The sequence below is a fragment of the Ammospiza caudacuta genome, chromosome 3, assembly GCF_027887145.1.
Source record: "Ammospiza caudacuta isolate bAmmCau1 chromosome 3, bAmmCau1.pri, whole genome shotgun sequence".
In the NCBI taxonomy this organism is placed as follows: Eukaryota; Metazoa; Chordata; class Aves; order Passeriformes; family Passerellidae; genus Ammospiza; species Ammospiza caudacuta.
In genome coordinates, this window is record NC_080595.1 from 90,976,506 (window position 1) to 90,989,069 (window position 12,564).

A 12,564-nucleotide genomic window follows, 5' to 3' on the forward strand; every position below is an offset into this window, starting at 1 on the left:
GTTGCACACAGGCACCCCTGTATCACCCCCGAAGGACACGTCCTGTGCTGGTCAAGAATCGCTCACTTGAGAAAAAGCTGAAGAAACACTGCAGAGGGGGACAAAATATGGACAAAAATAGCTTGCAGTGGAATAGGTCCAGCAAAAAGGGCTAGCAGACAAGAAGTCAGGGTGTTAAAATAACCACATCAAGCAGTTTCATAAATGAGCTACGTGGTTAGTATCAGAGAGTCAGGGCTTGTGCCTGATGTTTACCCTGACAAACACATCCGAGCATTCAGCCTACGTGCCTGCTCACCTGGCTTCATGCAGCAGCTCTCAGACTTTGAAAATACACAAGCAAGGAGAGAGAGGAACCTGCTTATGAGAGGGGGAGGGGGCAGAAGGGTGCCTGACACAGCAATGAGTGCCCATTGCTGAGTCACAGGGCGACTGTGGGGGCTGCAGGCAGCAGCCCCTCACCCTGTCTCTGTGGAATGGGCGCACTTTGGGGACAAGTGGATCTGCAGATGGGACTCCATTCGTTAATTCTTCCATCCCAAACATGACAAGGGGGGTTGGCCTTTAAAGAGTAAAATATCCATGGACCTTTCCAGAGCCTGAATGACCGGATAAGGAGTCTCAAGCAGGAGATGCCCACCCTGGAGCAGGGCACAGTAACTGAGGGGCCCCAACAGAGGGTGCTGCCCTACTGCACCAGCATAGCCACGACTCACAGAACTGCTGGGGGTGGAAGGGACCCATACAGACCATCTAGTTCATTACTAGTACCATGCTCTGTCCAACCGAGCTGAAACTTTGTGTGGTTTAGTTTATGGCCATTGATCCTTGTCCTATTGCTGCACACCACCAGGAAGTCTGGCACCGCCCTCCCAACACCCAGCTTTGATTTATACCCATGAATGAGATCTCTCTCATTCTTGTCTAGACAGAACAGACTCAAGTCCTGCAGCCTCTCCTTATAAAAGAGATCCTCCAGATGCTGTCTCATCTTTGTGGCCTCCGCTGGACTCTCCCCAGTAGTTCCATGTCTTTCTTTTACTGCGGAGCCCAGAACTGGACACAGCAGTCCGGATGTGGCCTCACTAGGGCCGAGAGAGACGGAGGAATCACCTCCCGCTGGACACGCTCTTCCCGATGCACCCCTGGATACCATTGCCCCCCTGGCCGCAAGGGCCCTGCCGGCTCATTGCCACCCGCTTGTCCCCCGCGGCCCAGCTCCGCCGAGCGCCCCCAGCCACCGCTCCGCCGGCGGCGCTGCGGGCGGCCCGGCCCGAGCCGCCGCCATGACGGCGATAGGCGCCCTCCTTCCGCCGCCGAGGGGCTGAGCCGGGCCGGCGCCCCACGGAGCCCGACGGGCGCGGGAGGCGGGGCCGGGGCCGGGGCAGGTCGGAGGGCGGCGCGGCAGGACGAGGTACGGCGGGGCTGAGCTGCCGGGGGACAGCGGGGGGCGAGCGGGCGGCTGGGCGGGGCGCGGGGCCGTCCCTCCGCAGGCGCCTGCCTCCGCCTGGGGGCCGCCTCCGCCTGGGGGCCGCATGCCCCCGGAGCTGCCCCCCGGAGGTGCCTGCCTTCGCCCGGGGGCTGCGCCGCGGCGCTGGGAAGCGAGATACGGGCTGGGGGCCTGGGCGGGAGGCGGCCACGAAGGCCAGGCACATCAAAGGCCTGGGAATTCGTGTCCCCTGCATCCCTGGCCCCGCCTGTGCAAACCTCGGTCTCCGGGGGGCCATGGCCCCCTAAAGCCACCTTTTGTCCTGAGGGGTTACGACCTGGGGAGGAGTGGGCTCGCTGCGAATTGCGTACTTTAAATATTAAAGGCCTGACGTGAAATGCTGAGTGAGCACTCTTTGCTAGCACCCTTTAACGCTGTGGTCAAGGGCACCGACGCTGAGGTATAAAAAAGGATGTGCTTAATTAGTTTGGGAGGAGGAGGAGGGCAAAGGTGTGTCCCACCGCTGATGGGAGAGAGGCCGTGGTGCTGCCGGGGCTCTCTGGCTGCTGAGCACTGCCATTCCTGCCTTTACACAGCACTGCCAGCGAAGTAGGGACCAGCATCACAACAGAGCATTAAATGCTTTCTGTGGAACAGAAGCCTAACTTCAGACAATGCATCGAAATGTAAAGGTGAAATAAAAGGGGCATTGATGCAGGATAAAGTACCTGTATGTGTAGCTTCCCAAAAGAGCCTAAGTTTCTGTCTGGAAACTTTGAATAGACTCTAAAAATTCGATTTTTTGCCGGGTGCAGTGTTTGTTTCATGCCTCTTGAAGTGCTCCAGGTCTAGTGTTGGTGAAAGGAGATGCAAGCCCTGAGCTGAGCACTCAGAAGACCTGTACGTATCCATAGTGTGCTCTCAGCTTAGCAGCGTGACACAAGTGCAACTAAACATGCTTTGGATGGTGTCAAGCTTTTTGCATGCATACATGTATTTGTGGCTGGGAAAAATGTATGCCACATATATCCCAAAAAAACTCCTAATGGAAATATGGTATACCCCTATAGTGGGGTATGAGGAAGGGCAGCAGTTAGTGAAAGGATGGTGCAATAGCCAGCAGGCACACCTTCACCTTCTGAATGTTTTGACACAATGCCAAACATGACTTAGGAGAGTGTAGTGTTATTTAGAACCCATTAAATAATGAATTCTTTTTTACCAGGAGGAAGGAATTTGTTTGCCTTCAGTTGCAATATATTTGGTTTTTTCCAGGGCTGGGACCATGGCTGTCGACTGGATTGGTTTTGCATATGCTTCATTGCTGGTGTTTGGAGGAGTTGTAGCATACACCCATAAAGGTTAGTACTGGGACAGAAGGATTTGGAAATGAAGCATTTGATTTCTTCTGTGCACTGTGAGACATTAAAACTTTGCTGTAATTAGCATAGGTGCATTCTACATCCATCATGCTGCTGTAAATGCACTGAGTTTCATGAGATGTTCTTGGGCCAACTTAAGCATTTAAGTAAGCTTGTTTTCAGGGCAAAGAGTGGTGGTTGTCATGTTATCTTTGACCTTAAATACATTTTGGGCTTTTTCATCACCTTTCAATCATTCCTATGTTGAGCACAGTATATCCTTGATTAAAGCTTATTTTCTACAGAGAAATCCAGGTTTGATTCTGACATTTCCAGATGCGCGGTGGGAGAAAGCCCTCTACTCATGATGGTTAATTCTCTGGTACTTTAGAATGGTGCCTTTCACAGTAAGCTAACGAGTCCGTTTTAGGTGGCAGCGTACCACAAGGCGCAGTTCGGTGTTGCAGGGGTTTTGCGGCCCCGTGTCCCGGCTCAGCGCCCGGCAGAGGTCGCAGCGGTTCCGAGGACGGGCGGGCGGGAGCTGCGGGCGCGTTCCCGTCCGCTCCCCGCAGAGCCCCGGCAGCGCATCGGTCACCGCCCCTGTGCCATTGTCCGTCATCATTCCTGTGGTTCAGGGCCACCGTCTCCCTTCGTAGTGTGCCCATGCCTTGCTCTCGGAGACACGGCTTCATATCTGAATTTCTGGAAACGCTGTGGTTTTGTGTTTGCAGCCAGCTGCACTCACTGACTATCCCATTCACCTGTTCTCTTCACTCTTTAATACTTGATCGATGCTTGTGGCAGATCTAGATAATTTTTTATTGGTTATGACTTACATTTTCTTGCAAAGTCTTGATTAAAAATACTCAAAAGGATTGGGAACTAAATGGCATCGGGGATCTGAATTCTTTATTTATAAACATTTGGGGATCAGTTTAATCCAAATAAGGTCTGCTGTGCAGATTCTACACTTTTATCATATAACAAATGTCTGTTCAGAAATTTAAAATATTAGGGATATATCTGAGATTTATGAATCAGTTTTTCAATAGCAAGAAGATATCAAGGTACTTTTAGAAGCCTTGTTTTCATCCTCACTGCCATTTTTTTGGTTTTTTTTTTTTCATTCTTTATTCATTAAATGGGATGTTGGTGATAGCATTTCTTTGTCCAGGACTGATGTCAGACTGAAAGGCCTGACATTATGACCACACATGTTCTCCAATTTACTCTTTATATATATTGGTACATTTCTACCATTTTTGTAGACTCCTAAGTGCTCTAAGATATAGTTAAAATGAACATACAGTTCAGAGAAATTACAAAAATCCTTCTTAAGTGTGATAGAGAAAACAGCCAAATTTTGGGTTGTATTTTTCCCAAGTTGCAAGTATTACTGGATCTTGATCATCTCCCTCTAACTTAGTTGACTTTGCCCCTAATCCCACACATTATAATGACCCAGTTACAGAAATATTACCTCTCTCTTCACACTGGGTAAGCAGGAATGTGGCAAAATCAGTTCTATTGTAGAGAGACAGCTGCTGTATAAAGATTGAGCTTAAAGACCTTGTGTTGAGAAATAACACTGGAATGGTTTCTTGCAGGTAGTAAAATCTCTTTAGCTGCTGGACTCACCTTTGGCTCTGTGGCTGCTTATGGAGCTTTCTGTGTAACGTGTGATCCCAGAAATGTGAAGATATCATTGTGTAAGTGTTTCACTACATTAAACAAACAAACAGCATCCTGAACTGCATGTAAAATTCTCTTTCTAGTAAATTTTGGGTATTGCTTTGGTTTAAATGTTGGGTTTTAACTAGAGTTCAGCACTTCAGCCTAGCTTGGAAACATCAGGAGCCATTTACAAGGTAAGGCAGATCATTGACACAAAGCCAGTAGGTGTGTGTTACCACCTGGCAGCACCTCCTTTTATGAGATGTTTGCCTAACATTGCACATATTGTGAAATCCAGCTGATAAACAGGAGATAGTACTATAATAAAATCATTACAGATTGAATTTTGCAATCTGAGCAATAAAGGAAGTGGGGATCCACTGTTGCATAAAGTAATGTATCCTCAGCTCCCAGGGAATGGAACAGTTCAACTTAGGGGTTTTCCTTTGCTGCTAAGGAAGACAGGATACAGACTGGGCAATAATTGTCATGGCAGCTAGTTTGCCATGAAACCCTCATGGTGGCAAAAATCTACAAATCTAAAAATCTTTTGGGGGACATAAACCTTGCACAAGTAAATTTGCAATAAGAGCTGTTGGGAGATTGTCTCACTCATGGTTTTAGCAAAGGTGGTTTAGGCTGTGGTTTCACATGCAGAAATGCATTTAAAATGCATTTAATCCAGATTGTGTGAGTACACAATTAGTTTTTCTCAGCTTAGAATTTGTGGTGTGTTGTTCATTCTGGCTTTGTGCTTTGCACCAATCACAGTTATAAAAGTTTCTATTTTAAAAAAATGTTGAGTAGCATTGACAGCAAAGTGTTCCCAGCAAGTTCTGTATTAAAGGTGGTAATTGTGGACCTGATCTGTTCCTAGATGGCCTTAAATTGGATTTCCAGTTTTGCCACCATGACCTTGCTCAGATTAAGTTATCCCACTGTTTAAAAAAAAACCCAAAACTTTTTTTGGAATGAAGACATAGCCCTAAATATATGTACATTTATAATCACATTAGTGTGAGATGCTTTTAAGTAGTGTATGTTATTATACTCCTATGGGTCAATTTAGTCACTAAATTAGATGCAGAATTTATGGAAGGCTCATTAAAACTTTATAAATGCTGCCCATTTCCCAATTCCCAGGTCTTGAAGAGACTAATACAAAATTTTCCATTAATGTGCTTTTGAATGTCTGATATCTAAAATACCCAGTGTTTTACATTTAGTGTAGTCATAGGCATGTGAGGAGTTTCTCAGCTGGAGAAATGTACAGTACTTGTTTAGCAGAAGTTACAGCAATGAGTTGAGATAGAGTTCACTACAACTGCCTTAGAAAGTTTTTCTTACATAAAGTAAAAGGAACAAAGACTTTTTAAAGCAGTCTTAGTTTAGAATGTTTACAAAGAAATGTTTTAATTGCTTTTATTACAAATGTGTATTGCTTTTGTAGAAAACTAGAATGTTTTCACTTGTGCCTAACATGCCAAAATGTGAAAAGCAGCAAGAGCACAAATGAAAGATGGAAATTAAGTGCATGGAAGTGACCACTCTGAACTTAGAAACCACTACAGTAAATTACAATGTAAAATAAAGCAAGCGCCCAAACCTTCAGAAGGTTAGGAAATCTAAAAACAACCCATCCATCCAAGCCAGAATTATTGACAGTAGTTTTCACCTATGCAAGACTCTCCTACAGTAATTTAGGTAATATTCTACTACAAGACCTTGATAGTGAGGGTGTTGTAACTTGTCCTACGTACAAAGAGTATGTAGCCAAGGGGTACCCCAGGCAAATTATCTTAGTTGTTTTATAAATTACTATTTCAGGCATTTTCTTACTTCACCTGAAATAAGCTCTGTGTTTTCTTGGCTACTTTAATGCATTTTTATGTGTTTGAAGTAGATTTAGAAATTCAAATCTCAGTATGGAAGAGTTAGTAGCATTCATATTAAGCAAACCTTTGATGCCATCGAAATTGAAACAAAGGAAGAAGGAGTTGAATGTTTATGGATAAGAATCAAGGGGAAGGCCAACAATGCCGATATCATATTGGGAGTCTGTTATCGTCGACCCGATCAAGAAGAAGAAGTAGATGACTTATTCTATAAGCAGTTAGGCAATGTTTCAAGATCATCAACCCTTGTTCATGTGGGTGATTTTAACCTACCAGATATCTGCTGGGAACTTAATACAGCAGTAAGGAGGCAGTCCAGGAAATTCTTGGAATGTGTGGAGGACAACTTTTTGTTGCAGCTGGTGGATGAACCCACCAGGGAAGGGACTACATTAGATCTGCTATTTACAAATAGAGATGGGCTGGTGGGAGGTGTGATGGTTGGAGGTCGTTTGGGGCAGAGTGATCATGAAATAATAGAGTTTTCAATACTTGGCGAAGTCAGGAAGAGCACCAGTAAAACTCTTACACTGGACTTCCGGAGGGCAGACTTTGGCCTGTTTAAGAGATTAATTCAGAGCGTCCCTTGGGAAGCAGCCCTTAAAAATAAAGGAGTTCAGGAAGGGTGGGCTTACTTCAAAACAGAGATCTTGAGGGCGCAGGAACAAACCATTCCTGTATCCCGAAAGATCAGTCAACGGGGTAAACATCCAACCTGGCTGGGAAAGGAGATCTTGGAGGAACTTAAGAATAAAAAGAGGACGTACCAGCGTTGGAAGAAGGGTCAGGTCTCCAAGGAAGTATTCAAGAGGGCTGCTAGAGTATGCAGGAAAAAAATTAGGGAGGCCAAAGCTCAGTTTGAACTCAGGATGGCAACTACTGTTAAGGATAATAAAAAATGTTTTTATAAATATATTAATGGTAGGAAGAAAGGTAGGACCAGCCTTTGTTCTTTACTGGACAAAGGTGGGAAGTTAGTATTTGCAGACGAGGAGAAGGCAGAAGTGTTTAATGCCTATTTTGCCTCGGTTTTTAATGGGAAGATGACTTGCCCTCAAGACTCCCGTCCGTCTGGGCTGGTTGATGGTTTTAGGGAGCAGAATGGTCCCCACATTATCCAAGAGGAGGCTGTCATAGAACTATTGAAATGCTTGGATATTCATAAATCTATGGGACCAGACGGGATCCACCCCAGGGTAATGAGAGAGCTGGCAAATGAGATTGCAAAGCCACTCTCCATCATTTACCAACAGTCATGGCTCACTGGTGAGGTTCCGGATGACTGGAAGCTGGCCAATGTGATACCCATTCACAAAAAAGGTGCAAAGGAAGATCCTGGCAATTATAGACCAGTCAGCCTGACCTCTATACCTGGCAAAATAATGGAACAGTTTATATTACGCGCCATCATGCAAAATTTGCAGGATGGCCAGGGTATCAGACCCAGCCAGCACGGATTTAGGAGGGGTAGATCATGTCTGACTAACCTGATCACCTTTTATGACCAGGTAACCCGGCTAGTGGACGCAGGGAAGGCTGTAGATGTTGTTTTTCTGGATTTCAGCAAGGCCTTTGACACTGTCTCCCATAGCATACTCCTAGACAAACTCACTGGCCGTGGTCTGGACAGGAATACCCTTTGCTGGGTTCAGAACTGGCTGGATGGCCGGGCCCAGAGAGTGGTGGTGAATGGTGTTGCATCCAGCTGGCGACCAGTCACCAGTGGTGTCCCTCAGGGGTCTGTGCTGGGGCCAGTTCTGTTCAATATTTTTATTGATGACATGGATGAGGGCTTAGAGTCTTTTATTAGTAAATTTGCTGATGACACTAAATTGGGAAAGTGTGTAGATCTGCTAGAGGGGTGTAGGGCTCTGCAGAGAGATTTGGAACGGTTGGACGCATGGGCAGAATCAAACGGGATGAACTTCAATAAGTCCAAGTGCCGAGTCCTGCACTTTGGCCACAATAACCCCCTGTACCGATATAAGCTGGGGACGGAGTGGCTGGACAGTGCTCAGGTGGAAAGGGACCTGGGGGTGCTGGTTGACAGTCGATTGAACATGAGCCAGCAGTGTGCCCAGGTAGCCAAGAGGGCCAATGCCATCCTGGCCAGTATCAGGAACGGTGTGGCCAGCAGGAGCAGGGAGGTCATTCTTCCCCTGTACTCGGCACTGGTGAGGCCTCACCTGGAGTATTGTGTCCAGTTCTGGGCCCCTCACTTTAGGAGGGACGTTGAGTTGCTTGAGCGTGTCCAGAGGAGGGCAACGAGACTAGTAAGGGGCTTGGAACACAAGCCATACGAAGAACGACTGAGGGAGCTGGGGTTGTTCAGCCTGGAGAAAAGGAGACTCAGGGGTGACCTTATCGCTCTCTACAACTTCCTGAAGGGTGGCTGTGGTGAGCTGGGGGTCGGTCTCTTTCTCCGGGCGACAACAGATAGAACAAGAGGACACAGTCTCAAGCTGCGTCAAGCGAGATGTAAGTTAGAATTAAGAAGGAAATATTTCACAGAAAGAGTGGTCAGATACTGGAATCATTTACCCAGTGAGGTGGTGGAGTCATCATCCCTTGAAGAATTCAAAAAAAGACTGGATGTGGCACTTGCTGCCATGATCTAGTTGAATAGTTAGAACATGGGCTGGACTTGATGATCTTACAGGTCTCTTCCAGCCTTGAACTTCTGTGATTCATAATGCAAGTTGATTCTGATCTGTGTATGATTCACTGGATTGAATTGCTCTTGATTTATTGAATTTCTTTGGTTTAAGGTGAAACAGTGAATGTATAGCACTTTCTGAAATCTGGTCTGAAAGCTGAATGCATTAAAAAGTCTCTGGAATGTATGAAAAGCCAATGGGGGAAAAAAGAACATTACAGAGTGAATATGCTTTGTAGTTTGTAATAAACTGTAAATATACTCAGGACTCTGGCAAGACACATGCTGTGGAATACTCACTCCTTGAGACATTCCTGAGAGGATCAAGGCTATGTGACTAGAAAATAAGAGCAATGGATAAAGGAGCATAATATTTATTTTGCAGCACATCTTTGATGAGTGCACATAGTTGGTAGAGTTCTGTAAGATACTTGTAACTGTCAGGGCTTGTTTTGTATGCTGAAGTGGGTTTAAAACTAATTTTTGACACCTATGAACACACGACTGGCCCCAGGATTAGACAGTGGAATTTGAAGAGAATTAGCCAGATGGTTTAACTACACCATAAAAAGGGAGGAGATCTGTGTGACTGCCATTACTTTGGCTGTGAAAGTGACAAAGCCCAGCTGCTCATGAGAAGTCCTGCCTCTCTGCCCACTTTTACAAAGCATTTCAAGTGACAGTTATTTAATGAAGGTAGCTATCTTTGCAGTTTCATGTGTTCTCCTCAATCTTCTCATTTATGTAGCACTCTGCAGCCATAGTTCAAAGTGAAATCCCTATGCCTGATGAGTTCAATGGTGCCTCCATTTTTAGATTAGACTACTCCAGGAAGAAGTTGTAGTTTCTTTCATAGTTGTTCTCTGCTGCTTGTGGTGCATTTATTGCCCTCTTGGGCTGCCCACCTCTTGCCCACAGGCAAGGAAGGTTCCCTCATAGCAAAAGGCTCCAGAGGAACTGTAGTCATGAAGAAGATGTTGATAGCCATATTCTGTAGCAAAACCAGGTGGCAAACCTTCCAATATAGTTTTTAAGGCTCAGCAATTAAAGAGCTAATATCCTAAAAATAAAACAGATAAGAAGTTGACTACTCTAGCTCCTTGAATAGTTTGAAAACATCTGCAATGATCTAGACTGGTGGGATTTATGAGACACTATTCCTGTAATTCAATATTCATGTGACTGCTATGGCCAAGATTCTTTCTACTTTGTTGGTATCCCCATGAATTTAGATATGGGTGAGTAGAATTGACTGACTGACAAACTTACCCAGTCTTCATGGAATAGGATTCAGCATTGTGCTGCACATGGAAGCTTTACTTGTAGCTAAAAGAAATCATAATGGTGTATTTTGGAAAAGCAAGAATGTTTTTATAGACTCTGTTTCTGATCTAATGTTTCACTAAATTGCAGTTCACAGAAAAACAGAAATGGCCTTTGATAACTCTGCATGTTCCTGAGTGGTCCACTGAGAAAAGTGAGAACATAAACATATTGAATTGTCTTTTACAGTTTCATCTTTTCTTTTGACCATTATAATGGGAATGAGGTTCAAGAGGTCCAAGAAATTAATGCCAGGACTAGTAGCATGCCTGAGGTAAATACATATTGTAGATCTTATTGTAAAGATTTCACAGGTTATCAAATAGTTTCCCTTTCACACCCTATTCAAGACACTGTCGGTGGAAGTCACTGTCATTCAGCAACTACACAGTTTAAATGAAATTAGTTTGGAGGTCACAGTCCTGTTTCCAGTGAGCAGCTTTTTCATCTTACTAGGCAGATACAGCTGGTGAGAAGTGACTTTCTCAGCACAGAAAGGAGAGGGCAGCAATTAAATATTAATACATATTGATAAGGCTTTTGGAACAACCTAGATAAGCCTTAGTGTTTTCAAACACATACATATAAAATTAGTCTAATTTCATACAACACTGTCATCTTAAAAAAAATAGGCTAACACTTTGGTTTAGAAGTGCTGCATTCAAAACTACTGGAAGCACAGTACTGTTAAAAGCCAGGACATTTTAGACCTGACCTAAGAACTTTGGCCAGTATTAATGCAAATTTTAAAAAAATTCTGGCTGTTCCAGCTGCTTTATTGCTGCTGTTCAGCATTCTGGAAAATATGATTTTCTGAATCTATTAATTTGGAATTAAATTATGAAGTGAGTTCAAAACTTTTTTCCCAAATAGTCTGTAATGCAAAACATTTTCCAGGTGTAAATCAGAATCCCCATCTCCTGAAGGAATAATAACTGTAGCTTTTTCATTTTAATATTACAGATTTAATATAACACCATTCTGTTTTACTTCAGTTATATACAGGGAGGAAAAAATCAGAAGCAATTTAAAAATTTAAGAATCGGGACTTATACTGGAAAGTGTTATTGTCCATTGTGGATTGCTTTTCCAGCCTAGGTGGGCTTTGTTTTTCTAGACACTGAGACTGGAGATCTGGACACCTGAAAAGACAGCTTAATAGAGACTCTAGTGTCAGCTACTTATGAATGCACTGTTATTTAATGATGACTTACACTGATTTTATTAATGACAGCCATATTTATGTTTTCTTGTTTTGGTTTTTTTTTCAGCCTATTGATGATTTTGAGGCTTGTTTTTATGCTGCTGTAGGAGAATTTAGAACTGAATATGACTGCCATGACCACCAAACAGACATGCTCTCCGTACTTGAAAGACAAGTTTGAACACAAGTCTTACGCTGCATTTATATTTTCTGTAAAAGATCTGTACCTGTTAATCGATTATTGATATGTTGTTGATATTTTAAAAGCTTTTTTAAAAACTAAAGCAAGTGTTTTGTTCTTATATTTTGATCTACTTTCATTTAAGCAGTCTATTAACTCATGGGATTTTTCTTTGTAAGTTTGATCTCTTTTAGGGGTGCAGAGCGCCCCAGGAAATGGAATTACTCTTGCACTGTATCTCTGAAAGAATATCTATAAATACATGTTTATGCTAAAAAGCTATCTTGCATTGAAGTATAATTTTGTAGTTTCTAAGATTAAACAATCAGTTCTAAATCAAAAAAGTCTTGGGCCTGTACTGTGTTGCACTAAAAAAACAACTTTCTTTCCAACCCACGCTCTTGTTCTCCCGGTTCTAAATATAAAAAATCAGTGCTCAAATAAAATGTAACAGGTTTGAAGCTTATCAGTTTTTTAAGCAGATGAGTGAGGCATTTTGTCAATGAAAGAGTCTGGTGCTCTGCTGTGTACTCAGTAGTGGTTTAAAACATGTTCCATGCTGTAAATTGCCAGTGACATGAACCATGGCTGAGGTTTGTCATCATGCTGCACAGAGAGGTTGCAAGCTCTCAGTACTCTGGGACAGGTTTGCCATTCATTCTCTCACAGATTATCTTGCTGAACTCCCCTCTGGTAAGCAGAAGAGGTTGTTCAGTCACAAACTATTCAGGGATTGAAGTTGCTTTGATTTGTGTACAAAATAAATATTCCTGAAGTCTCACAGCTTGGCTAAGACTGTCTTCTGGTGTACAGGGAATATAAGGAAAATTGTTAGGAAGCA

General features: G+C 43.7%; 1 protein-coding gene across 1 annotated transcript; it reads left to right on the plus strand.

The window, feature by feature from the left end:
- The first annotated feature begins 1,276 nt into the window (after nt 1-1,276).
- On the plus strand, nt 1,277-12,228 carry TMEM14A (transmembrane protein 14A). Its single transcript, XM_058802524.1, has 5 exons — nt 1,277-1,414; nt 2,705-2,790; nt 4,398-4,499; nt 10,528-10,612; nt 11,610-12,228. The coding sequence occupies exons 2-5, from the start codon at nt 2,715-2,717 to the stop codon at nt 11,647-11,649; spliced, it is 303 nt and encodes a 100-aa protein (XP_058658507.1). The 5' UTR covers nt 1,277-1,414; nt 2,705-2,714; the 3' UTR covers nt 11,650-12,228.
- The last annotated feature ends 336 nt before the right edge of the window (nt 12,229-12,564 follow it).